General features: G+C 43.3%; 1 protein-coding gene across 1 annotated transcript in view; it reads right to left on the bottom strand.

The window, feature by feature from the left end:
* NEURL1 (neuralized E3 ubiquitin protein ligase 1) overlaps positions 1-27,646 on the bottom strand; it is a 144,130-nt gene that overhangs the window by 6,279 nt on the left and 110,205 nt on the right. The window contains exon 4 of the mRNA XM_041415608.1: positions 9,800-10,480. Within this exon, the coding sequence (XP_041271542.1) occupies positions 9,800-10,480 (681 nt within the window). The remainder of the gene's footprint in view (positions 1-9,799; positions 10,481-27,646) is intronic.

Raw genomic sequence — 27,646 nt, 5'->3', positions numbered from 1 at the left:
ATGGAGTCCCTTCTGACCTAAAATATTGTATGATTCTATGGTTTTTAAATGGCAAAATTTTTCACAGCCTTATGAATGAAGTAAAGAAACAATCTATTCTTCATGAATGTTCTGGGTAAGACAAGTAATCATGGTTTCAGACTCCTGAGGTGCTAAGGTTGGACATTATGTAGAGAGTGAAGCCCTGTGAAGCAATCAGACTTCCAAGAGAGACCATGGCATCTCCACCATTAGAGCTCTTCCAGGACAGGAAGGTGAAGTAACTCGTTTCTTGGGATCCCATTTACACGCAGCATTTACAATTTTTATGAGAGTAGCTATCTGAATATAATTACCCTTTTATAAAAGGTCCTGTGACCAAAAACAGCAGCTGTGGCTGTCAGAGATGCTTTTGATTCTCTGTATCTATTGAAGTGAACAGGGTGATTTCCCAGAACACTGCAATCCACTCTCCAGGGTATCTCCTGCGGCTGTCCCAACTTCCAAGCATCTCTCCTAATGGCAGCTGTCTGGGCAGAACTGTACTGCTGGAGAACTTATAATGGTAAGAAGACCAGATACAGTAAATGCTCCCTAAAAATTCAGTTTTCAATTAACTCTCCCCCTCAGTTATTTTATAAAAATATTATTTTTACATATATTTCTATAACAATAAAGCAGAACCAGTTGTGTGCACTCCAGAATCATCCTTTTTTCCCCTTTTGAACCTACCCCACTTAAACTTTGTTTTTCCTGGCTTACAGGATGCAGTCAGTGAATGCCCACTACTCTACAACTCAGAGTTCACAGAGTTTGATGATCTTCAACATTTTTATGGGATTTCTTCACCCATAATCATCTTGGCAACTATTCCAGAAGCTTAACTAAACATTGTTCCTAAAAGACAAAGTACTGGAGCCTCCTTCCATAGTTTCCAGGGAAGAATAAAGCCTTATGCAACACAGGAACTTGCCCACATGCTGAGTTTCATGTTGAGCATTTTGACAGCCCCTTCTCTTTTAGAACACATTTGCTGCATGAATAGGACAGATAATAAAGATCAGGTAATTATCAATAGCAATCACAGATTTTTCAATGTTATTCCATCCATCCACAGGCCCCAGAGCTTCCAGCACACAGTGGAAAAGGTTTGTACAGCTGTTCAGGTCAGCATGTTTAAGGGAGTTCAAGCCATCTCTGCACTTCTCATACCTTTCAGTCTAGTGATCACTGGGTACCTGGCAGTCACAGATGTCTTGTATGATGGCATCACTTAGATGCCTTTTAAAACTCTCAACATTATTTCCTTTTGTTAGGAGACAGATTGTTTAAGCATGTCAGCTTAAATTCTTACCCTGTCTCAAAAACTGTTCAATACCCTTTCTCATATTTAACACTCTCAGTGTCTCAGGGCCATTTATTTTGCTATCTAAACAGGATCCAGGTTCTTTCAAAAATCTGGCACAAATGTGGGTTCTGAGCTCATGTGAACATCTCCCTTAGGAGGTCTGTCCTGTAATACATGAGCTGCTCCAGAGTGAGGGGGCTGTGACGTTACTGGCACTGGATATTGGATACCAGAGCATCCATGCTCTCTTCAGATTTTGTTGCTTCCAGCCATGGCTGCAGGAGAGCCATTCTGCCCCCCAGCCCCACTCAGGTCTTGCCCAACAGGGACTTCTGAATCCATTGTGCTAAAACAAAAGAACAAAGCACCTGTTGCTGCCTGGTTACGTGGTAGTTAAAGATCAGCGATAATGTTGGGGAAGGATGTGAGCACATCCATCATTTCTGAATGCTGTAAAATACATGTATTTACACATCCATTTGTTGTGTTCCCACGGTGATGGGAACAATACTGCCCTGGCCAGAAACCAGAGCTTCCTTCCCCTTGGGCTCAATGGTTTTTGGTCAACCATGCTCTCAGAGCCCAGCCTCAGTGCTGCAGCTCATCTCTGCCTCTCAGGTACATCAGTACCTGGTGACCCACATCAGCTGGTGATCCATGGGCTTTTTTGCATTCAAGCATTTCCAGAAGGACTTAAAAACTGTTCTGAATAGAACAATAACACATTTTGTCCTTCACAGGCCCATGAAAACACAAGGGATCTTGCATTATGCTAAAGAAATGTCCGGAAATAGGTCAAAAAGCAGCCTGGCAGATTTTGCATGCAAAACCATAAGGTCTGTGTTTGCAGATGGGCGTCAGACAACCACTGTTTAAGGAAGTAAAAGTTAGATCCAAACCACATGGAGAACAACAGTTCAGACTTTCATGAGGAACAGAGAAGGAGTGTACTTTATGGCTTTACTGGAGCCTTGCTGTCTGCTGTGTCCAGAAGGGCAGCGGGGCACCAGCACATCCATTACCCTCCTGCAGGCACAGGCACACTCCAGCTAAGCAGGGGAAACATGAGAGCTCCAAATGCCACAGACGTTTTTGATTCAGCAGCTCTCACAGCCCAAACCCAGTATGCTCCCTGGAAGCAAAGAGCACACAGCAGACTTGCAGGGTATCTGTCTCATCCTGACCAGTGAAGTTCAGTGGTCACCCAGCACTCACATCCTGCAAAATCCTCAAGGCATGGAAACCATGGCTTCTGGCTGAATCTGGCTGAGCTGAAGGGAAAGAGTCATAGAGCTGGAGCTCCACCTCTCAACCTGAGAAATCCTAGAGCAACAAAGCACCCAGGCACATGCTTACATCAAGAAGAGGTGAAAAAAGAAGCCTGGATTAAGTAGCTAAAACCACAAAAAATGAGATTTGGTGCTTTCATCTTGTTTAAGAAAAACAAATCAAGGGTATTTGGGAGACCACAGCAAAGACAGTTATGTGAGCAATAGGAAAATTGCTGCCTAACACAGCACATCCAAGCTCTGTGCTTTTCCAGGAGGGACAGGTATAAATAGTGTGATAGATGCATACAGGAAACAAATACTTTAACTTTTTCTGGCCAGCACTCTCTGGATTTCCATGGGCACTGCTGGATGCAAAGGGATCTGACAAAGAATCAAAGAAAGAGTTTAGTCTGCTATGTGATTCTCACAGTAGCCAGAATAACTAACTCACACCGAGTTAGATCAAAGAATAGGCAGATTTTATCTGTCCTGACAGACAAGTTGCAAGGCAAAGAGGCTGGTATAGAGTCCCATATCCTGTATATTTACTGTAGGAAGGCAAAAGTGTTATGAGATAAAGGAAATCTATACCTCACTATGAAAATCTCACTGCAGCCAGTAATCGTTTCTTATACTAATGATGATAATAGTTCCTGCTCTTGTCAAAGAGAATGTGCAGAGGACAAGGCATTTGGGAGCCATGTGGCTGTTGCTGGAGGAGCTGTTTGCTTTCCCCAGCCTTTACCCCGACATCAGCTCACACCTCAGAGCACAGGCTGATGTCCTGACCACCTGTGGCAAGTGCAGGTTAATTATGTGTCATGTGTGATGAGATCTTCAGTGTGTGCTACAAAGGTGCCACGAGCAGGTATTAGCACTGACATTGCTGGCACTGACCAGTGAAGTGAAAGAAGTCAAGCATTTGACTGCATCCAGCTTTCCAGTTTTCCAAGGCCCAAGTAATAACTTGTCCTCTCTCACACAGCAGCTTCTCTTTGTGCTAACTCTCCTTTGAAACAATGAATATAAAACAGGAGGTGAATGGAGAGCGCTGTGCAGTGCTAGAATCAAGCCCAGCAGTTAAGGATGCTGTATTCTCTTTGCAGCTGTTTCAACTTACCATCAGTGATGTGTACTTCATTCAAAATGAAAGCAAACCGTACATGATAGGAGTATTCATGATGAGGCATCAATTAATATAAGTGGATTGCCTTCCAGGAGGCACAGAATATTAACTCTCCTCCTTCCCCCAGTCTCTAACACCATAAAATACCCTGTACCCTGCAGTGCATAGCAATTCCAGACTGTTAAATGACACACATGTGGGCCCATTAGATCCCAATCAGTTTAAATTAGGCCATTTTCCATACAAATCAAAACATGGAAGATGGAACTCTGGGGCATATCTAATTGAAAGTCTGTTAAAGGAAGAAATTCATTATGTGCATTTCTGTGCAACAATGTCTCTTACCAGGCTTCTCTTATGCTGTGTTTAACTCAGCAACTTCCCCATCACTGCAATGAACCAAGGTGGAAAAGGATCAAAATTCCAAATGGATAATGTACTGACCCCCTCAGAGATCAGAGATGTGGGGGTGTGATTTGCTACTGCCAAGAACTATCTTCCCTCAGACAGGAGAGGCTTCCAAACTCAGAGCTGGAGAGCCACGATCCTGGATGCTTCTCACCTGTGTGAGATGCTTTTCTACAAACTCACCTACAGTCTGTGCTATGGGCAGTGTGTATAATAGCTGCACACACCAAATACCATTTAAATGTGTTGTGTGCTCACTGCAGTAATTGCACATGCAAAGTATCTAAGTGTGCCCAGAGAGGAGAAGCTTTTTTTTGGAAGGGACAGAATCTCTGCCATTGGATGCTGGAGTCCTGTGGTAGTCAAGGATCAATCACAGGATAAAAATAGTATTTACACAGGAATGGACAAAAGCCTGGAAAGATGAGGTAAGTTGGGATCATCTCCTAAGAAGTCCTACAGATTTTTGGGAGGATCTGGCCAGATAAGTGCCACAGCAGAGACAAGAGAAAAGAGAAGAAATTCTCCCATGGGGATACACTGGAGACAGCAGTTGCAGGAACAGTATCAGCCAGACTAAGTGAGGGATTCTGGGACACAGAGAAAAAATACTGTTTAGAAGGGAGAGGGCAGTCTCCAATGGCCTGTGAACCACTAGTGGTCTGTGGTGAGCTGGTCACTCACCTTGGACAGAGCAAAAGTCAAGGAAAACCAGACAGGGCAGTGTGATGCACATCACACAAGGAGACAAAGTAACTCCCTCTGGTAAACCATTGCTCAATGACACCTAAGACACTACTCTGTTCATCCATGAAGTTTCAGGTCTTTCCAGTCAGCCCTAGGATAAAGGCTGTTTCAACAAGGGCAGCTCTACCAGGGCTGCTAAGTTTGACCACCAGTAATAAAGAGTGGTAATGGGCACGGCTCAGAGTAAGCCTGCCTGTAGCTGGGACTGGCTGCAGCTGGCAGCCCTTCAGGCTGGCACCAAGGCCACTTCAGATCAAATTTCACTGTTGATTTAAAGAGCCCTTTGCCAGCAAATTGTGTCCCACAGTACTCTGCTGAATTAATTTCCAATTTGGTCTGTTGCCCACTGCTGCTGTCAGAAATCCCGAGGAACCGAGGACACAGAGCTGTTTTTTCTGCAAGTCCCATGTCAGATCTTTCTTCCTCACCCCCTCAGTTTTGAGCACATTGTCCAATCTCAAGAAAGTCTGAAAGAAGAATGCAACCCTCAGCAACAATTGACATCTAAATATTTTTCAATGGGCAGCCAAGCAGAGCCCCAGCTCACGTCCATGGCAAAGGAGGTGGGAAGGTGTCCCAGGTACTGCATTTATCCAGCACGGATGTGAATTCAGACTTACCCACATCAAATGCTGGCTCTTGGGTTGTTTTTTTTATGCCTGGGACTGGCTCTTGGCCAACATTAGGAGACATCCAGAAAGCTGCTATATTGTGCAGCTGTTCTAGTGGAGCTGGAGTTATTGAAGTGCATGGAAAGAAAGGACACAGATAAGTTGGCAACCTGGCTTCATTAGTGTGACTGTTGATGGAACATGTTATTTCATTGCTCAAAAGAAAGCTTCAATGTTATTGGAAAGGATGAAATTTGCAAGGGAAACCAAAACCACAAAAAAAAAAAAAAAAAAAAAAAAAAAAAAAAAAAAAAAAAAAAAAAAGAGAGAGAGAGAGAGAGCGATTAAGGAAGTTGTTTTACTTGCTAGCAATTCAACTCTGAGACAAAAGAAAATTAAAGAATATCCCCAACCATTTGGATCCTCAAACATTAAATATATAAACTTATTGCTGTGATAGCTTCTCCAGACATGAGTCATACATTTTGAAACCTTATGGGGTCAATCAATTTGACTTCATAAATGAATTACACCACCAAAACCTGACCAAAACCAGACCATTGTATCCAGACTGGCTCATTTCAACCTTTCAGAGCTGTCAATAAAACTGTGTGTGAGCTGAAATGCTTACCAGCAAAAGCTGAGAGCAGTAAATCAAATTTAATAGTCTGGTTTTGTTGACTATATAGGAATGATATCTGAAAAAAAACAACCCGAGCCTCAACTAATGAAATTCCTAAAGGGTACACAAAGACTGTTTCATTTCTACATGCCTCAAGATCTAGGTTTCTGTTTGGTTGTTTTTATGTGCATAATCCCCAGAATTACTAAATTAAGACCAGCACTTACCATATAAAATATTTAGAAGAGCTTCCCTGACAAAAAAGATCTATTGCCTCCCTCAATAGCTGGTTCCCAGAGTTAATTACCCTCATTTATGTTTAATTTAAATTTGTGTCCATTTCCCAGCAGCTTGATATTTTTTATTCTATTATCTGCTACATTAAAGTGCCCTTCTCTCTCATTTATGTTTACTCCATGTGGTCAAGTTGCCTTTTAAACTTTTCTTTGAAACAAATTGACTTTCTTCTGCCTCCCCTACAGATGACTCTGGCCTCTCACTGCATTATAGTGGGGCTTCGGTTTAATTTATTTTGCTTTTACTCAGATGGCATGAAGAATAATAGTGTTTCCAACCTCATCTTAATTTTCGGCTGTTTTATTTCTCTTACAGCAAATATATTGCCAGTATACAATGCCAGATTGATAAGAGGAAAACAGAAGTCAGAATTCTTTACTATCCAGCTAACCCCACACTGCCCCCCTCTTCTACAGAGTCCTGTAAGATCCCCAGGCTGGGCAGAGATTGTCTCCCCTGATATTAGGAAATAAATGTTGTATCTCCAGCACAGTGAAATAACTGCAGTCAGCAAATGTCAGCTTCTATGGCAAAGTCACAAGCCAGCAGAGACCTGAGCTTGCTCCTGCTCTGCATCAGGACCAAATAAATAATGTCCAGTCACGAAATACAGAATCCAGTGATCAATACCCAGAGTCATCTTCTTCTCCAAGCCAAAACCAAACCTTCTCTGGGTGCAAGAGTGGCTGTCCATTCTCCCAACAAAACTGAAAAGCTGGAGAAGAAGCAAACCCAACAACTTTAATTTCATTTTATAGTCAGCTGTAGTGCTGATGCTCCTTTAACACTGTATAATGTTGCCTTGGTTAATCTCATAATGGTGTGCCCCAGAAATAGAATGACATCTGCTATTTAGGATAGGTTTGGTACAATTATGCCTGTTGCAATATTTGTGTCTCATTTCTTTCAAGGATATGTAACTTCACTTTTTCTATTTAAACTAGAAAAAGATGACTATAAATGTCTTCTGCTGTGATATAAAGCTCAAATTACAAAAGACAGATCTCACAAAATTACTCTTGTTTGCATTCTGAAGATGGAGCATGTCATTAGAAAGATGAACACTTTACATTCTTCTTACATTTTCTAATATTATAATGACACATATTATGGCAAGCACCATAATCTGTTCCTCTGCAGTGCAAACAGTGCACATCACCTCCTTAATAAAACTGCAATAGTTAGAGTTGGGAGTTCATAATTTTCTTTGTCTTCTGTCAGGATGTTCCTGATCCATGTAATTACTGCAGTTGCAGAGACGCAGTTGGGACAGCATCAGTGCTTTTCTCTGGGCAGTTGTACTACCCTGATGCTGTATTGATACAGGAACTGCACTGCTCCCAGCACTGTTATACTGGAAATATAGGTATGAAAAGCTCTATTTGTATTTTAATACCTGTTAAAAGCTACAGGCAAGCTCCAATTTCAAAGCATTTAACTTGGAGATAGCAGCTTGCTGCCCAAGCTGATGTGGATAAAGTTGTACACTCAGCAGGGTCCTACCCTTTCCTTGAAAGAGGCAAGGTCAGCAAGTCCAGCTCTTTTCACTTACATCTCACTAAGGAACAATAGCCCATTTTCAGGTTCTTTTTCGGTGACGAAGGCTAGAAAAGCCTATCATGGTCACAAACACAAGTAGTGAGGGGTTTTCCAACTCTGCACATTTCATTTCATGCATACAAGTGTAGATTTGTCTAAAACATGCACTGGGGTTGTACTGGTTTGGGCTGAACTTGTGATCAAGCAGGGAGGACATTTGCAGGCCATGCACAGCAGGAGGTTTACACAGGAGGTCTGGGCTCATGTCCATGCTCTCAAATTCAGTATGAGGATGTGATTCTGTCCCTCTGGGGAGACACATCCTTGCTGCCCTGTTTCAGAGCTCATTGCAAACAGGCTGCTTGCTCTGTGCCAAACTGCCAGAATCAGTGATCTCATATGAAAGGAAGCACTGGTTGATGATTTAGTTTTACCAGCAGCTCAATGACCTAAGTATGTTTTCCTCCTAACGTACACAGGAGCATTTAATCTCCTGCTTGACTGTGCTCTGTTTGACTTCACCTACCATTATCACAATGACATGCTGGTGGAGAGCAGAGCAAACCATGGATTATGCACAGTACCCACATCAAATGTAATCAGGCTGAATTAGCAGGGATTGAGTCTCGGGCTCCTGGAAATAAATTGCAGTATTACATTTGTCTTCTGTGAGCCTTTAACAGCCACAAAACACTCACGGCAGAGTCCTGTGGTCAACTTCAAACAAATTATACAAGGCATTTCATACTGTGATTAAGGTGAACTGGACCCTGCAGACAGAAGTGTGTGCTCACAATTTATCTTCAAATACTGTCTATAAATCCTAAAAAAAGGAGGTGTTGGTTGGCTCTTGAGTTTGATGGAGAGGCACGTTGCTGGTGTTTATTTTTGCTGTTAGGTATGAGCAGGATTTGAAGCACAATGGAATATAAGTACACTTAAAGTTATGTAACAGTATAAAAAGAAAGGAGCATTTTTTTAATCTTCTTCATTTAGAGGGGTACCGGGAATTACATCATGTTCTCAGAATCCATCTTTTACTGTCTGACACTGAAAGCAGCAGAACCATGATATGGTACAAATTAATGATTGAACACACCCTATACTTGGTCTAAATATACACACACGAGAAAGTAAATTTGATCCTGAGAAATGTTATTTCAAAGCTTTTCCCTCCACACCTTCCATCTGTGACTTGCAGCATTTCAATGAAGTATGTCAGCTAAAAGAGCTGAAAAAACAGCAAAAATGCCAAGAGGCCAGCTCTTCAGAGCTCTATCAACCTGTGTGAGCTACACTGCCTTTAAAAGGGCTGGAGGACAAGGAAAGCTTTCTCCTGTTGAGATGGTCAGTGCCATGCTCAGTGAACCGTTGGGTTTCTCCTCTGCTTGCTGGCTCACATACAAGCCTGGGGAAAGCAAGGGCACCCCTCTTTTGGGAGTCCATCATCCCAGATATCTAACACACAGAAAAGGGCATCAGATCTCTTTTCTCCTGCTGGCTATGCCTTACATTAGCTCAGCCCAAAGCATCTCACCTCTGCCCTCCTTGCATCTCCTAGGTCAGTGATGACTCATCTGTGCTTTAATAGAGGCCCCTGAGGCTTAATTCATTATCTGAAAAGCTCTTTGAGACTATTACGTGAAGGGTGTTACAGAAGTGCAAGGTTAAATCTTGTAACTTACACCCATATGCTATGTTTGTGCCTTCGCATTTTTTTTTTCTTTTTATAAAACCAAAATTTGTACCTCATCCTAGAGCGGGGAGGGAGCCGTTCACTCCCTCTCCCATGATGTAGCCCCCTCCTCGCTTTCCTGTGCACAAGGTTTGGAAAAAGGGGGTCCAACATACCCAGCAATCGAATTTGCATGATGGCTCCGTGCAAAACGAAGAACATCCAGAGGGGCTGGGAACAGTCCGCGCACACCTGCATGCCAACGCCAGCACCGTTGTGGCTCAAGTGCAGCTCACCGTCGGAATTCACCATAAACCCCAGGATGTCCCCGCTCTGGAGGGGCACCAGCACTCGGCAGATGGCCCAGAACTCCTTTCTGTCGACCAAGGATTCGGGGTTATAGGGGAGGTCACTGGGGCGCAGGGTGCTGGGGTCGCAGGACGTCACCCCGTAGGAGAGCGTCCCCGTGCGCACGGCGTTGGACTTGTTGATTTTGACAAAAATGGTTTCGTTGATCCGGAGGGGTCTGCTGGTGAACACCAAAGTCCTCTCCTCCCGAGCGTGCTCCAGGCGGGCCACGGTCTGGTCATCGAGGATTTTGACATGGGGGCCCCGGAGGTGGTGGAAGCGGAGGTCGCTCTCCAGTTGGGACGGGAGGAGGTGGGAGTGCTGGGAGTTGAGGGAGTTCTGCGGGATGGGGCAGGTGGTGGCCGTCACGTGGAAGGCGTCCTCCTGCAGGTTGAGGTCGCACAGGCTGACCGAGAGGCGCGTGTCCTCGGTGTCCCGGCGCAGCGAGGGCCGGCGGATGGCCGTGAAGGAGCGGGGCCGCAGGCAGTCAGGAGGGATGATTTCACTGTCTGTGCGAGAAAGAAAACAAAAAAAGGGGTCAGTTTCGGAGAAAATTAAAACGTGCAGGAGCTTGAAAAAACACGGGTTTGCCCGATATGTTTAAAAGGGAGAATCAGAGACCTGCCACCATTAATAAATTTTCCCCTTTGAAATATGGGAGCAGAGTATCATAAAATGTATCTGCAATCAATTGCTGTTCTTGTACTTTTCCCACCAGCAACAACATTTCCAGCTTCTGAGCTGGCAGACTCAAAATCAATGGCAAGAATTGCCCAAGGGAGGCTCTCCTCGGAGAGGGAAAGCAGAGGATAAATATCTGAAATACATCCTCAACATACCAATCAATATCTATGCAGGCTCTAAGTTTTCATGCCCTCTTTATTGTCTACAGTAATTCTCACAGACTTATGAAATAAATATCTTACTACACTTCTTTTTTTTTTTATTTTAAAGAAATTGCTATGTTCAGCTCTATATTATTTATCACCATATGAAATTTAATTAATATTTCTGTCTATAGCTAATCATTAATGTCCTGGTTCTCACTGCAAAGCGGTACAGATATGAATTTTATAGTGCAGAATTTGAGAATATGTCAGTTTTTAGAAATACAATACAATCATTTATTATTTCCAAGCCAAATAATTAAAATTTAAATCCACAGACATATAACTAAGAAAGATGATGCTCAGACATTCAAATCCACCAGTGGAAACAAAATTGAACCTTATCTTCTTTGTTATTATCACCTGCTGCTTCAAGAATTAATCAATTTTCTTTTTTTCTGAGGAACATACTCCTCTGTCTTTAATGCTGAAATTACTTATATTTACCACATCCTTAGCTGTGCTGTTGTCTTAGAAATTTTAAAGAACAACATACTGAAAAAAAACCCTTCATTAAAAAAATACAAAGAAAGCTGAGATAATGCAAAAATTTATTCTTATGTCCAACTTTATGACCTCTGAGAAGCATGAGGATACCATTCACTTGTGTGAAAATTGAGTATGTGGGAAACTCCTGGGATGGTGTAAGAAGCTGTGACCCAGTTGGATGAAGTCTGTTGTGGCTTTGAGTCCAGGTCCAAATAGCAGGAGGTGACACCACCCCACACAACACAAAGCAACGCACCAGACCCCAGCGTGGGATGTGCTGCAGACACAGCACAAGGAGGAACAAGGGGAAGAGGCAAAGTTGTCCCTAAAGCACAGGCGAGGCCCTTGCAGTAGACACCTCTTGCACCCACGTATCCTTGGGATTTTCTTTATGACAATAAAGCGCAGGACATCAGGTTATCTGAGGCTTTTCCCAGTGGGATGTACTCTCTCCCAGTACACCAGAGTAGTAGCTCTGTACTGGTATGCCAAGGAATAATGCCAGCTACTGAGTAACCAACATCTCCTGCAATATCTGTGGTCTGACTAAGAGCCTTTCCTGTCCTCCTCTTCTGGGAGTCCTGACAAGAGCACACCCACACAAGGTTTGGCTTCAGTAGAGCTCTTTGCTTTGCTTAAACTGGATTATTCCAGGCTCCTCTTTAAATAAACTGCTATTACAAGGCAAGCAGAGTCCTAAAATAAAAATGGACTTTGTTTCTCATATTTGATTCTCTGCATACTGATATTTCAGCCTCTCAGAAGTTAATTGAAGAAAGGAAGGAATAAATAAAATCAGAAATTACCCCAAGTAATCTAGAAGTGGGTCGCATTAATGCTTTGAAATATATGGGCTAGCATTTGCATTCCAAGTGCTCCTGCTGGATAGGACTGGACTTATTTTATTCTCCTTTAGCTGGAAACCTACATAGGAGAACAAATTAATACTGGCAGCTGATGACAATCCTTTTGTGTAGGTGAATGGATAGAGACCTTTCTGAATAGGAACAGAAGGTCCTCTCTATTTTATTCCCTGTAACTATGCATGTGCAGCCTGGCTGACAACTGTGATGTGTGGGTAGCTTGCAGCCAGGGTTTTGAAACAGCTTGTTTTCCACCAGGATGCTTGCATTTCCCTTTGGCTGCTGGACAGAATATCTTTTTCCATCTGAAAAGAGGTTAAGAGAGATGGAATTCTGCAGACAAGACACATGGTCATGATAGTAAACCAGGGTTACATATCCAACTGTTTTACTTAAATCCCTCAGTGGCTCAGATGCATGGCCACCTAAGGAACAAAATGTCTCTAGCATATAGAAGTGACTGTGACACTTAGTTCATTAATGTTTGCAACCATGGAAGAAAGGATTGCAGCTTACTGGCTTCTGAAGTATGTTTGTGGCAATTTAGAGATGAGTCTCTAAGAGATGCTGGCCTGCATTGCAAAATATCCAGCCAAAGGGAAAAAAAATCCCATGGAATATAAATCAAAACAAAAGTGGGATTCATCTTTTGGGGTAGTAGGTAGGTTGGAAGAAATGTGGAATGTCATTTACCCACAATAACTGATGATGGCCAAGGGCTGTGAAAGAACAAATCTGGTGAGATGTGGAAAAAATGAGGTGACTTTGACCACTTTCTTTCAGAAGAAGATGCCCAGGGATTAGTTGTTTTCTTCCTTTAAAGCCTCAGTTCTCACTTTTTAAACACAGACCAAACTAGTCATGCTGAATACAGGTTTGAGCTCTTCATGCTGGAATGGCCCATTACACAGCCTTAGCCCTGCAGAACATTTACAAGTGATCTTTAATGCCTACAAAGGAGAGACCCCTTTGTTCAGGAGCATTTATATTTACAGAGGCAAATCTGGGGGACACATCAAAAAGACTGAAAGACTTCATGTGATGAGACTGTAAGACACAAAACGGGTCCAACAGCCCATTACCAAGGACCACCCAGCTTCAGCCCGAAGAATTTAGAATTCATTAATCTCTTCATTAAACAACCAAGGCTATAAAATTTCTTGTATAAGACAGTTGGCAGTGTTACTTTGGGAAAAGTCAATTGATGAGAGATCTCCTTGGGTGAGAATAGATGGACTTGTGAAGACCACAGCTGTCCCCAAGCCACCAGAGCAAGCATTAACACCACCAGCAGCTGGCCTTGACCATGGCAGCTCAGTGGAGCTGGCTGTCCAGGTAGCTTTCCAGAGAGGTTTTGCTGAGCTCTGCATCAGTGCAGTTACAATGCTATTCCTGGATTTTGAGACTTACAGTTTCTGGTAGCAGCACAGACATAGCCAAAGTGGAAAGGATTTCTACTAAATACAGATTTTCTGCTCCTCAGTTGGAGAATCTGAGACACTGAATTTAAAGGATGTCTATCTTTACAAATGCCTCTGCATATTTTTTCTAGCTTTGTTTAAGAAAAAGGTAAGGAGTAAGGTAAGGTATCTAAGTAGAAATGAAGGGCACTTGAGCAGTTCAGCCACCTTCTGTTTTCTTCTCCTCTTTAGTGGGGTTCATCTGCAAAATTTATATTCTCAGCAGGTGATTCCTTACACAGAAAAATAATTTCAAGTATCTTCCATATAGGAGAGGTTTCAAAGCTTTCCATTTTCCAGCTCAGAGGGCATGGAAGAGCTTCCCACTTTGTGCATGCTCAATGCTACTGCAGCAACACTCTAAAAGAGTTTTTACAACGAGCTGGTGAGCAGACAGATGCAGCTGAAATCACTGCACTCAGTTCAAAAGTATTTCACTACCTCCTTTCTTTTGAGCTACTGCCAAATGTTGTCTTCTCAAAATAATTTATTTCCTTAAACATGTGTTTTGTTAATATGTAGAATACATACATTATCTCTATAATATGTAGAGATCACATACATGCAAATTGAATACACCAGCATGCACAGATCATCTCAGCCCCACACATGCCCAAAGGGAATGTGTTGCTGTCAGACTGTCAAATCATCATTTCCCTCCTCTTTTTCTTTTTCAGTACTGTCTGTTACTGCCTGAAGGCTTAACTTTCCAAGGTCATGAGCAGCCAGTATTCCTACACCTGTAAAGGATCTAAGACAGCTGGATGCACACACAGGCTGGAAACTCAGTCTGTGTTTAACTGCAGCTCAAGGGACACAGACTCCTCTTGATCAGTTTCCTGAGATTGGTGCAATCCTATGAACTGTAATTGTCTTCAGAGCCTGAGGTCTGCAACCAGTCTCCAGAATGAGCTATGGAACACCTAGTGTAAATAAACCAAATTTGACTCTTATTACTACAAAAAAAAAAAAAAAAAAAAGCCTTATAATTTGGGGAATCAGACCATTCTGTGAGAACCTTAAGAACATAGCCCATTTCTAATGATCCTCCCTCCCTCCCAGGAGAGAGAAATGCTGAGAAGTCAAGGAAGTGCCTAGTGATTCCTTGCATCTGGAGAACATTTCTGTCCCCAGCTACTAAACCAAGAATAAGAAATTGGCAAGGCCAGAATTTTGCTGGTATATTGCCTCCCTTTCCATATGAAAACGCATGGTTTTCCTTCCTTCTGTTTTTTGCTTTACTTTTCACAAGTGCAATTTACTTCTCTTAATCCTTGACCTGACTGGGTAATGGTATTTTCAGTGAGTACTGATGCTCATGGTGTAATTTCCATGACCAAGGAACCTCAGGGGTACTAAGCTACCAAAAGACACGTTGAAGTCAGAGTCCCCTGTGAGAATATTCTGTGTAGACCTGCACCTGCAAAAGGATGTATACTGTATTGTTCCCATCACCCTCGAGTGGCTGCATTCCCACTCAAGAGTGCAGATGAAGGCTCTTTTTCCCACCATCAGCTCTACCTGTCACAAGGAGTTACCCAGGGAGACAGCTGCCCTTCCAACACCTGTAACCTTGCAGTACCTCCTCTGTGGTCTGCAGCAGCATTATGCACCAAACAGTCCATTTGGCAGGATTTTGATGCTGCAGAGAGAGGTGTTTGAAATATGAGGCAGATGTACCACACTGTAAAACAGCATCACACTCAAGGGCAATTGGGGAAAGCAACCAGTTGTAAGACAAGAAATAAACCTGTGCTTCTGGGAACCTTCTGTGGCTCCCAGGCTGGAACTGCCCACCGTGGCAGTGCATTATTAATCTCAGCCCAGCTGCCTGGTGTTGTGCTGTGGCAGTCACTGCTCCCTCGCTGGCTTAGTCCTGGCAAGCTGATGTGCACTGCTGGGGGGCTGCCAGGCTACAGTGCAGAGTGGCCAGAACAATTTCTGTATGTTGTTTACAGCTCAACTTATTATGTACTTTAAGGTGATTGAGGGTTGAAAAATATGGTAAAATGGAAGCAGCTTATATTCTCATTTATCCCTCCTAAAGTAAGCATGGAGATCACTGCCACTGGTGGCAAGGAGTAATACCTGTTCTCAAACTCCTTTGGGTGCCAGCTTGCCTGATGTGTGTATGGCATCCAGCCCACAGCATCACTTCCAGTGGAAAGAAAAAATGCATTTGTGACTGGGTCTGGGAGGAGAAGGACCATTCTGTAGCCCTGGGTTTAAAATCCACCCAAATTAATGGGTGACTGGAAGAAGATTTTCATGGTGCCTGCTGTACTCATGGTGTAAAGACATCCTCATCACCACAGGATTCTTTGCTCTAGGTTCCCTCAGTTTCTACCACGTGCATCCTAACTGCTTTGTTGTAGCAGGAGGAGCTATGCAAGCAGGAGAGTAAAAATCATCCTTACTTAAAATAAACACAGGAGAAAAACTGAGAAGTGAAGAATGCTGAAGCCCTGCTCACGGTCGTTAAGAGGCAAAGCTCCACTCACAGAGCACGTCTAAAGTACTTTTCCCTGCTGGCCATGTGAGAGGAGATACTTATAAAACTATTTGTTTTTCTGCAAACTCTTACTCTCCATGTGAGGTCTGGAGAGGAGGCTGGGATCTGCCACGCTCAGCATAATGCTGCAGAGACCCACGCTCCTGGACGGCTCCGTCTGCTCTGATGCTGCACACAGGTTCTCCCCTTACTGCTTGTACTGTTAAATGGTGAATTTATATAACCCCAGACCACTCCATTCTGTTTATTTCTCATAAACCATCAGGCGCCACAATGCAGCTTCTCGGACCATACAATGAAACCACTTTCAGACCATTATTGTTGCATGTGGGAGGCAAATGTTTAAAATCCCTCAAAGGAATGATTCAGACTAAAAATCTCTTTTGCCATATACTTAGGAATTCACTTTTACAAAGTACGTTTCTCTTTATGAACAACTGAGAAAGCAAACTGCCCGAGTTATTGCCTCTCATCAACCATTTCTTATTGAAAACACCCACATCAAATCAAGGACATCAGTCAAAATCTACTTACACAATATCTTGCTACGTGCATTTCACTACTTCATTGACAGTATAAATATCCCATTTCAAATGGAGGTGCTCCCATTTGCTCTCACTGCTCTGGCTCCTCTCTTTGCAAAACTACAGCCATCAGACAATACCACTTGTACCAGCTATTTACAGAAGATGCCAGGCTGCTATTTAAGAGATAGTAAAATATTCTCTGGGGCAAACCGCATCTGAGATCACAGCCCAGCTGCTGGGCTCTGCAGCAGAGGACACTCCTCACCATGTAAACAGAAAGGATATATAAGAGGTAAGTGGCAGGCAGGAAGAATTAATGCTCTTATTTTATAGACTGGAAACCGGGGGATGGATTGAGCAGTCCAGAGGGATAGATGGCTCCTCTGACAGAACTCTTAAGTGAAGCCCCTTAGCGTTTAGCTCAGTGCACAACAAAACCACTCCATTTTCCATGGTACACCTTCTCATTTCCTAATTCTTCCTCAATGCATTATGTAGCCATGATATTTTATGAAAATCCTTCACTAGGATTTTTCCTTCCTTCCTGAGGAGCTGAGGAGCCTCAGGAGAGAAATGTAAACAATAACTATCTGCTGCTGTGGAAAGCAACAGGTGCATCTTCCATTGGTCCATGCGGATTGTTTTCACTTGATGACCAATCACAGCCACCTGTGTCGAGGCTGTGAGCAGTCACAAGATTTTTATGTATTCTTTCTAGCCTTCTGGTCAGGCTTTTCTCTCTATTCTTTTGGTTTTGTTTTAACATAGTATTTTAATATAATATATATCATAATATAATAAACCAGCCTTCTGAGAACATGGAGTCCAGACTCACGTCTCCACACATGGGGCGCCAGATGCAGCAGCATTATTCTCTCTCTGCTGCTCCTCTGCTTCTGTGAGCAGGTTGCTCTTCTCACCTCAAAAGTCAACCTCCTTGGGACCCCTCATCCACTACAAATCCCAGTGGCCAGCATGGAAACCACCATTCCAGAATTTCTCCTTCCCCAACACGCCAATTTGGGATCACTGCACAGTCAGTGGAGAGCAAACACACATTTCATGTGCATCCACGTGGTAAAAACAGGAGTTAATTGCTACAAGCAAATATTGGCTTCCTGCCCACTGCAACCTGGGAGGCAAATTACCTGGTATTTCATATCAGCCTTTTTCATTGCAGGAGTGGCAGGTATTTAAATCACCTGAGTCCATTTGTATGCCTGTGACCAACACAGTCCTAATCAACTTTCTGACAAGATACTCAGATGTTTTTTCCAATATTGATGGCAGCATTTGAGAGAATTTCTACAATAACCAAGGGGCAGAACTCAAAGCTCAAGCCAAGGGTTACAAAGAGTCAAAAGCCAAAGTTCTTCTGTGGGAGAAATTATTCATATTTACACTAAAAATTGTTAACAGATTTTAAAGCTGGTTTACAAAAGAAAGCAGATCATTCATCCTGTGGAACCAGTTGCAAGGCTACAAACATCTGCCACTTTAATAGACATGACTGGAAATCAACAGTGCTTACGTTCATCTCCCTGGACTCATCTTCGCTTTGTGTTTGCATTTACTTGGATAAAAATCAGCATTTCTTTACAGGCATTTTGGGAGATATTGAGCACTAAAACTATTTGGTTTGCATGACTCAGTTTTGGAGAGGTGATTAAAAAATGGGATGAAAGAGAATAAACCTAGTCTTTAGCTGTCACCAACAGCTAAATCTTTGATAAATAAATTGTGCAGATCTGGTGGCTTCCTGTGGCCATTTAGCACCAAATCTTGCTTTGAGGTAATGGTACTTTTATACCATCAGGCAGCTGGTGTCCTGCCAAATGAATCTCAGGAAAACCCTTGGGACCTGTTCACTTTTCCAAGAACACAAATATGACCTTGGTTTGCTGTGACTATCACAGATTTCTTGTCTGGGTTGCCAATGCTGTACCAATGGTACAGACAAAATATCATAGCAAACCAAAACAGAAAAAAAACAAACAAACAATCTGGATTCTAAAAGGATGTGAGCTCATGTGCCGCCAGTTTCCAAGTTGAAATATTGAGAAAGGGAAAATAAAAATCCCTGAGCTTTAGAGAATTGTGGCTGTTTTTAAGCCAGAGTGAGCAACTGCAGTTCCCAGGCCAGCTTAGTAATTGAACTGATCATCTGCATATTCTTCAATAAAATCTAAGGAATGAAAGCATACAGTCTTATACATGGACTGATAAATTGTAGTTTTGGGGCATTTATTATCTAATAAAGTGCTCTGAACCAGTCTGGTTTATAGCAAGTATTCATACAATTCTGCCTAACATCTGTAAGCATGTCAAATTGATTTGCACATGTGAAACAGCACAAAGAGCATAACTCACCTCATAAAACTGAAATAAATTACTGTTCTCCTTAGAAAATATGAATGTTCTGAAAGAGTCTGACAGTAGGTTATGGAGAACAAGCTTCCATATGGGTGTTACAGTTCTGCATTTGTTTTCTTTTCCACAAAAGCTGATGTTCAGATTCTGCAGGGTATAGGCAACATCTGTGTTACAAACAACACATTTGAGTTTCATTCAGGCTTTTCATTTGGGGTAAATTCATTCTCCCCAGCCAGCAGTTTTGAAGACTGACAAACATCCATCAGGATGAAGATGTGTCTATCCAGTGCCACAGCCACCTCTGGATATTGGCTCCTCCTGGTCTGATTCCCTATATTATGTTCATGGCTTTTCTAACTCCCCTTAAAGTCAGAGAAATATGGTTTGAACAGAAACCACGTGCCCTGGGTTTTGTGGAGACAACCTAGGTCCTGTTATTCACCCCTTAATCCATCTCCCACTCACATATGAAGTCTCTGAACTTCACTCCCACCCCAATCAATGATTTTCAGCTCCATGCCCCAGGCCTCCTGGACCCCATGATCAATTATTATTATCCCTCTTGGAAACCACAGCAAAACAATCATCACTGTTACCATACCAAGATTATTTTAATCTCAGTCCTGCCTCTCTCTGTAGGGTGACCCACACTTTCCTTCCATTTCCTTTGACTATTTCTATAGATGGAAAGCCTTTTTCACTTGTTTTAATTACCTGTAATAGACTTAATTCTCCCAGGAGACTGTCAATTGCCACTTTATCTTATGTTTCCTGGTCTTTAAAATGTAAATTTCTCTGTAGAAAAGCTCTGGTTTTTGGGGTTTTTTTTGGGTTTTTTTGGTTTTTTTTTTTTGTTTGTTTGTTTGTTTTTGGTTTGGTTTTTTGTTGTTGTTGTTGCTTTTTGTTTCGGGGAGGTTTTTTTGTTTGTTTGTTTGTTTTTTGTTTGGTTTTTTGTTGTTGTTGCTTTTTGTTTTGGGGAGGTTTTTTTGTTTGTTTGTTTGTTGGGTTTTCTTGGGTTTTTTTACCTTCTTTATGTGAAATTAGGGCAATAATTGCAATTTCTTACTGTCTAATGACTTTATAGAGCTGTCTTCTCATAGCTCTGACTCTGTTGCTTACTCCTGGCACTATTATCCTTTCTACCCTCCTGTCCTGCCAGGAATTTTGACCCTGTTATTTCACCTATCCAGGTAAGAACACAAGTGCACGCAGTGTTTACCCCACAACTTCACCTCAACGTGCTGTGCCACAGATTGCTACAAGCCTTCCCACAAGCCCATTTCAAACCTTATGTTACAGTGCAAACGTTTCCACAGCATCTCAGTGCTCACAGCCAATTTCCAAGCTGCCTCAGACACATTCCCTCACCCCCTGAACCACCTGACAGCAGGTTTCTTCAAAACAAGCACTTTCTGCCTCCTTCCCATTTGTCATCCTCCCTTCCTGCATCGATCCTTTTCCACTCACTTCCCTTTCCCGCTGCAGCCATGGAATGATGGCTCCTTCTCCCCAATTCCCCAGTGTCACCTCCTGCCCTCACTGATGGCTTTGCAAACAGCTGCTGAGGGACAACTCGGCCCAGAAAAAACACCTCCTACCTGTCAGGGTCCCTCCAAGGGCCAGCATTTTACCCAGCACCATTAAACTGATTTAATGCCATTGGGGGAAAACTCAATTCCTTAGGAATCCCAGGAGCCTGGGCATCACAAGGATTTTGCTGCTAACTCACCTACCTTTTAAGGCTAAAAGCACATTTTCTACTAAAGATGAAGCCTGTGAAATGCAGTAATAATACATAATATTTCATAGCCTGCCTGAAGAAAAAAACAAAATTAATTGTGAAGATACAGTATTTCAGGTTAACCTGAAGCAGAGTGTTCAGTTCATCTTGCTTCCTTTTATAAAAGCAAATGAATATTGGATCAAGAGCTTCTCCAGTTGGTTTCTGAGGCTTGTTTGGAAATCACTGTTGCCAGTGATTTTTCAAGATTAAATTGTTATTTCAAGACTCAACATTGAAATATAGAATTTTGAAAATAGTAAAAGAAAACAGCTAGAGTTTGCCAAAAGTATTTCAATTTTTCAACCATGACTAACTAAGTTTACAGATATCTCTCCTCCTCCAAGCTGGTTCCTCATCTAAAGATCCAACAAACATATATCTGAAAGAATGCACATAGTGCTATTCATCCAGAATATTTTATTTGTTTAAATTCATTTTAATATCTCTTTCTTGGAGAATTTCCACCCATAATTCAACATGAAGGAGCTCTCAAAAAATTTCTGACTCATTTTCCAGATGTACAAAATGACAGTACAGCCATTACACACCATGTACCCCACTCCTACTCCAGAGCTGGTGGAGTCTGCAGGATGCACAGCTGTGCATGGAAGCAGCAAATCAAGGCCTTGTTTGATGAGCTCGTTTTAAAATAGCACAATTTCTGCTGTCTGCAGCAAATCAGAAAAGTTCTGTATGTGTTTAGGCATGTTCCATGTCAACACAGCACTGCAACATACACTTCCTCCAAACAAGTATTTATATCCCACTGGAGGCAGCAGGATGTGCACATAAGCATATCAGCAGTCCCAAACCAGGAGCACAGGGTAAGGCTTAAAAACTACATTCCACAGAACAAAAAATTTCTTTGCTAAGCTTTACTTTCCATCTGTCCCCTTGCATTGTGCCAGTGGAGAGAACAGCAAAGGAGATTTCCTGAAACTAAGCCTGGATCCCCCACACTAGCTGTCCCTGCTGGACAAAATTATGGGGAATGAGGGAAGAGTCCATGCTCACTTCCCCCAGGGTACACAACTGAAAAGATCATCTCTTTTACAAATTATTCATGTATTTTGTCATGGCAAATTTCTTTTAAAATTATTTTGATACACTGATCTAAAGGAACTAAAGAGCTGAATCTTGCTACCAGAGCTTCAGCCAACTCCTTAACAAGTAAAAGACAAGTGTCACTCTCACCTACCCCAGAAAAAGGCTTCATTGCCTGTCAGTAAAGATCATTTGAATGCACAGATTATAGGATCCACTTCATCCACAGCTCATTCATCCACTTGTCCAGTTTCAATCTGTTAACCAATCTGGTAACCAATACAGGGATGACTCTCCCAAATTCAAGAATTTCTCATCCCATTAGTAGACTCATTTCGTTTCAGCTTCTGCCTTCTTCAGCATCAACGTTTAAAGCAATATTTGGTGAGAATGTTATTGTGAACTTTTCTACACCTACTCTGAACTGTTGTAGGGGACTATCAAAAGCTTGCTACATAATGATAAAAATTGCAGTATATGTGCTTACATCAACTGAAATGTCATCAGCAACACCAGTAATGCCTTGCTCAAAAGAACCTGGGACTGATCCCAGGCCTGTGTGGGACCTGGATATTAGAGCAAAAATACTTCTTCCCACTGTGCTCCTGAAGACTGAAAAGACTTCAACCCCACTGTTGCTGGAACTAAAACAACTAGGACTTTATAAATGTCTTATTACACAGATGTAATCCAGTGATCAGAGCAAAACCTGGATAATTCACATCAAAACCCATTCCCACCTGCCATAGTGTGATCCTGGGAAGGCACACAGCTAAACCTGTAAAAGCATTTCTGAAGGCAGAAAAAGCAGAGGATGTGGTCAAATTCCCCTGCTATCTAAAACAGAGAAGAAAGGGTTACTACTTGCTGTATTTCTGTTCTGTAACTTTTTTTTTCATATCAAAGTATGCAAAAGGAAAAAGAAAAAAAAAAAAAAAAGGAAAAAAAAGAGAAGAAATCCCAGCAAGGCAGGGAGATGATTTATGCTCAGGAAGAAGTCAATGGTCACGTGCAGAAAGAGCCTCAGGAAGCTGTGCACACTCTGCTCCAGCCCAGGAGAAGCCATGTCCCCTTTGCTCTGTGCCCACAGAAGACACAGAGCACCCAGACAGTGGTTGCCATAGCCACTCCTTTATGTTCCAGAGTCAAGTTTCCCTCTGCACAGAAAGATTATTTATAAGGTGGCTTAGGTGTGCCTTGTGCCTGACAGTTAAAAATGGGAAGTCCCATCCCAGGGGAGTTTATGGCCCTTATTAGACATAACACAGTGAGAGGGTACAATAAACACAGGGAAGAGGGTCAGGGCAAGATGCTGAGATGCTGCCTCTGTGCCCTGCCAGCTCTTTATTCTTCCTGTTAAACACTGAGAGGGCTCTGCATCCCTGCTCATTTTTGCAAACATCCTGCTGGTCTGTTATACTGCAGGTGCTCAGCTCTGGCTAGGATGGCTAGCAGCCCTTCTGAAGAGCTGTGAAGTCCATGGAATCCCTCCTGGCTGAGTATCCCTCCCTCCACCAAGACACAGTGCTGAACATGCAGGTCCTGCTCCATGCTGCCAACAAGGAAAATGGGCTGCTCTTGGCGGTCCAACCATTTTCAATGGAGCCTGGCATCTAGGGGAAAATGAGCACAGCATTTAGTCCCTAAAGTGGCATGGAGAAATCATGAGGCTCATCAGGACTGCTGGAGTAGGCAAAGAGATACTTGGAGTTACAGAGACTCCAAGTCACTACAGCCTTGTCCCCACACCCAACACACCATCCACTGTTGCTAGCAGGGGACAGAGTGACAGCACTGAGAACAGAAATAGTGTCTGTCTGCTGTCTGACAGCCAGCACAGTGCATCTGGGATGCTGCATCCTGCTGGGGAGCGGCGAGGGTCACCCGGAGCTGCAGGCTCTGCCCTCTGGCTCTGCCACATCAGCTCTGTCTCAGCTGGAAGAGCTGCCACAGCAGAAAAACTGCCCTGTCTGCACAGAAGTGAACAGGGACTGCCACCGTGGCCCAAATCTGCAGGAATAGTGATAAATGACAACTTTGCTACCCACTGCATTTCAGTGATTCGTCCTGCCAGAAGCATTTTACTCAGGTCTGACAAAGCTGCTGCAGTCACCCGTGGTCTCACAGGCTCAGGCAATGCCAATTCTTTCTTGAGTGACTTTTGCAGTACTTTGAAAATTCATGCTTGTGAGCAACATGAAGCAAACATAATTTAATAAGGAAACAAATAACAGGATAGCTGCCGGGTTCACTTTTACATCTACAACAAACAAAACATCTATGGGATAACCAGAATTTTTAACCAGAGGAGAAGCTGCTCACACAGCGGCTTTGCTGGTGCACAGACAGCTGCAGCACCTGGGTGCAAGTCAGAGGGACAGTGTGGCTCGTGTGCCTGCCTCACCCTGCCCACTGCTACATCAGCCCTGCCAGGAGCTCCCTAAAGGCTGTGATTCTTCATCTCTGTCCCCAGGAGGAGAGGCACCTCTGCAATTATGTCAGGATGTCAACAGTTGCCCGTGCCGCAGAAGCCAGCTTTGGGAGGTGAGTCTCAGCTCTGGGTGTCAGGGTGGTCCTCTCCAGAGGCACCAGTGCTGTGTCAGGGTGCATGGTCCATTTGAAATGAGCCATCCCAAAGCAACCTCCAGAGTCTACTTTCTCCACCTCTCAGCCCTCTGGGAAACCCTCTTCTCCCCAGAAATTTGACATTTCTTAATCTTGGCTTGTTTTCCAGGTCAGCAGCAGCCTTGTTCCCCAGCACTCCCAGCCATTCAGCAAAGGCATGTCAAATGCTGTCACTGTCTCTGTGCCTGTTTGCCATCCTGCTGAGCATGCCTGCTCCATGGGCAGCTGGAGGCAGAGCCTGGGAGCAGCTCCTTTGACAACAGCCACACACACACTCAGGGTACGCTCTGCCACTGTGGTACCTGCCAAAACACCTCAAAGCCATTCCCAGCACACATATTGCTGGTCCCAGAAACTGGCAGGAGGGGACTGATTCAAGGAACAAGGAAACCAGGCATGGCCAGGATTGGCCACTGAGCCCTGCAGGCTCCAACATTTACCTCCCTGGCCATCCCAGTGCCACACCCATGGCTGTGCCTTGCCTGCCTGCACTGCACAGACACCTCTGCTTTGCTGGAGACTGCAGCCCCCACAGCTGAATTCAAGGCTGGGCAATCCAGTACCACCAAGGAAAAGGATCAGCATGGTGCCAGACAACATCCACTACACAAAATTGACACCACTGCAATGAGAGCACCCAAACCTCAGCCTGCCAGATCTGAGGCAGTGCTGCACTGGGCTTGACTGCTTTCTCAAAACTACAAAAAAAGGTATTTTGCCTAAATTAATTACCCTTAATTAATTGTCACCTTTAGCCCAGGCAAACCTTATTGTATCAAGCCATCTAACTCTGCCCTGTTGTAGATCCAGGGAACTCTCCTGCCCTCAGAACTTCTTAGGTAATTTAAAAAGGGTCACTTTTTCCCAAAAGAGAACAAGGCACCTGTGAACCCATTTGCCTAAGAACTTCCCATCATCAAACTTCATTTCATCCCTAGACTGAATGCAAAGCTTAAGCTGCAATTTAAAGCAAGGACCATTTCTGACCATCATCAAACTTCATTTCATCCCTAGACTGAATGCAAAGCTTAAGCTGCAATTTAAAGAAGCAAGGACCATTTCTGCCTTGCAGCAGCTCAGCAACATCATCAGTTTTCCCCATGCACATGGGAGTGTAAATGCTCATAACTATTCAGCTGGTTCTGTGGTTTCACATTGAAAATATGTTGCTATGGAGAGCACAGCATGGGAACGTGCAGCTACCACAAGGCACCATCACGAGCAGCCCACAGCTTCTGCTGATATTTTCAGGCTCTCCGCTGCCATCCACACGCAGGCTGAAAATAGACTTGAAGCTCAAATGAAGCATCTGTAATACTTCATTTCTGCCCATCCCTCCCCAAGGCACTGAGACTTTTCACAAAAATCCTACCAAGCATCCCACATACGCTCTGACGTCACCTTGCCGATTTCGAATTCCTCGCTGCACACATGCCTCGAAAAGGAAATTCCCTCCAGCCCCATTTTCATCCTATGTCTTACATTTGGCAAGCAGGTTTCCCTCGGGAGCCACCCTTCTGCTGGTACCCAGAGGGGCTGCTCAGTCCTTATTACTTTTTAGCCACAGCATAAAGCAAATCCCCTGTGCTGCTCCACCTTGCTGCTCTGCTGACGGGGAAGGATCTGATTTCTGTCATGTAAAGCTGACCTTGGGAAAGGTCATTCAGCAGCAGCAAACTGATCTGCAAATGCAGTTCAGGGAAGACTTGTCTGTGCTGTTGAAACCCCAGCCTTCACAGTGTCCAGAATGCACGGGTTGAGTCCTGAAGGATGCTGAGCATTTCCTGATCTCACTGACTTGATGAAACTTGGGAGAGCTCAGCCGAGACTTGAGCCCACAGCACTGTGAATGAAGGATACCTTTGGGGTTTTTCTTTTTTATGAATTTTTAAAACATCTGAAATACTGTTTGTTTTCTTTCTCATACTCTGGAGGAATTGATAAATCCTCAACTGCACTATAAACATGCAGTCATCAGTCCTTGATTTCTAAAAATGTGTTTGTATTAAGCCATGAAATTATTTACAGTGGTCATAAACATCCTCCCAGAGTCTGGCAGCTGAGAGAGGGCCTTGGAACTCACTAATTTACTTACACTGTAAACCACTTTCTAATAAATAAATAAGCTCTTAATATCTCACCCACAAGAAGAGGCACATTGCATACAATACTATATTTAGGGGTCCTTTAGAGGTCAAGGATTCAGCAGCTAAATTTCTCTGAGGATCTTTCTTTGGTGACTGTTTGTTTATGCCCAAACTAATGTCTTTATTTTGAAATCAGTTTAAAATTCTCACACTGCTTCGAATGTTGGAGAAGCAGATGCTTGCTTCTTCTTGTGCCTGAACCAAGGTCAGATTCTGATCCCAGGGGCCCAAAGGGGCACTTAAATATCCAAGTAAATTCTTGCTGGTTCTTTATAGTGACCTTCCTTGCAGGGACTACAGAGCCTCCAGGGCTGGTTCCTGGGGTGGGGATCCTCTCCAGGCCAGGAGGATGCCCAGTGCCAAAGCTTGTACAGAAAGGAGGTCAGGGCACCTTCCCTCCCAGATCAGCATTCTGCAGCCCACCCACTGCCTGCCAGGTAATATAAAGGGGACAGAAGGGAAAACAAACATCTCACACATCCCATTGGCTGCTGTGCAAAGGAAGAGCCATGTTAGGGCCCTAACAGCTGCTGAGGGTATTTCAACCGATGGAAATATGATTTTCAACTCCTGTGAAATCCACTGCAGTGGCTTAAGGACAAAGGAGGATGAGTGGCTGGTTCAAAGCAATCCTATATTGAAAACAGTACTGTCAGATAAAAATCTGTGTTTTGTAAAAAATAGTAGTAGTCTTTTTACAAAACTTACCATAGAAAAGGACTGTTTTCACACACTGCTTCACTTATATAAACATACAAATCAATCACTCCCCTAGATGCAGCCAGTGCTGGTTAAATGAAAACATGAACTGGCAAATAGGAGGGGAAAAAAAAGTTTCATTCACTCCCCCTGCCCTAGATAGGGAAGAGAGGAAAGAATGAATCAACTATTAAAAATCAATTTTATTTTAGTCATGTGAGGTTGTACTCAGGGACAGCTAGAGAGCTGAATGAAGAATTTTAAAG

The sequence above is a fragment of the Onychostruthus taczanowskii genome, unplaced genomic scaffold (genome assembly GCF_017590055.1).
Source record: "Onychostruthus taczanowskii isolate IOZ18803 unplaced genomic scaffold, ASM1759005v1 scaffold5, whole genome shotgun sequence".
Classification (NCBI taxonomy): Eukaryota; Metazoa; Chordata; class Aves; order Passeriformes; family Passeridae; genus Onychostruthus; species Onychostruthus taczanowskii.
This window is presented reverse-complemented; position numbering and strand designations above follow the sequence as displayed.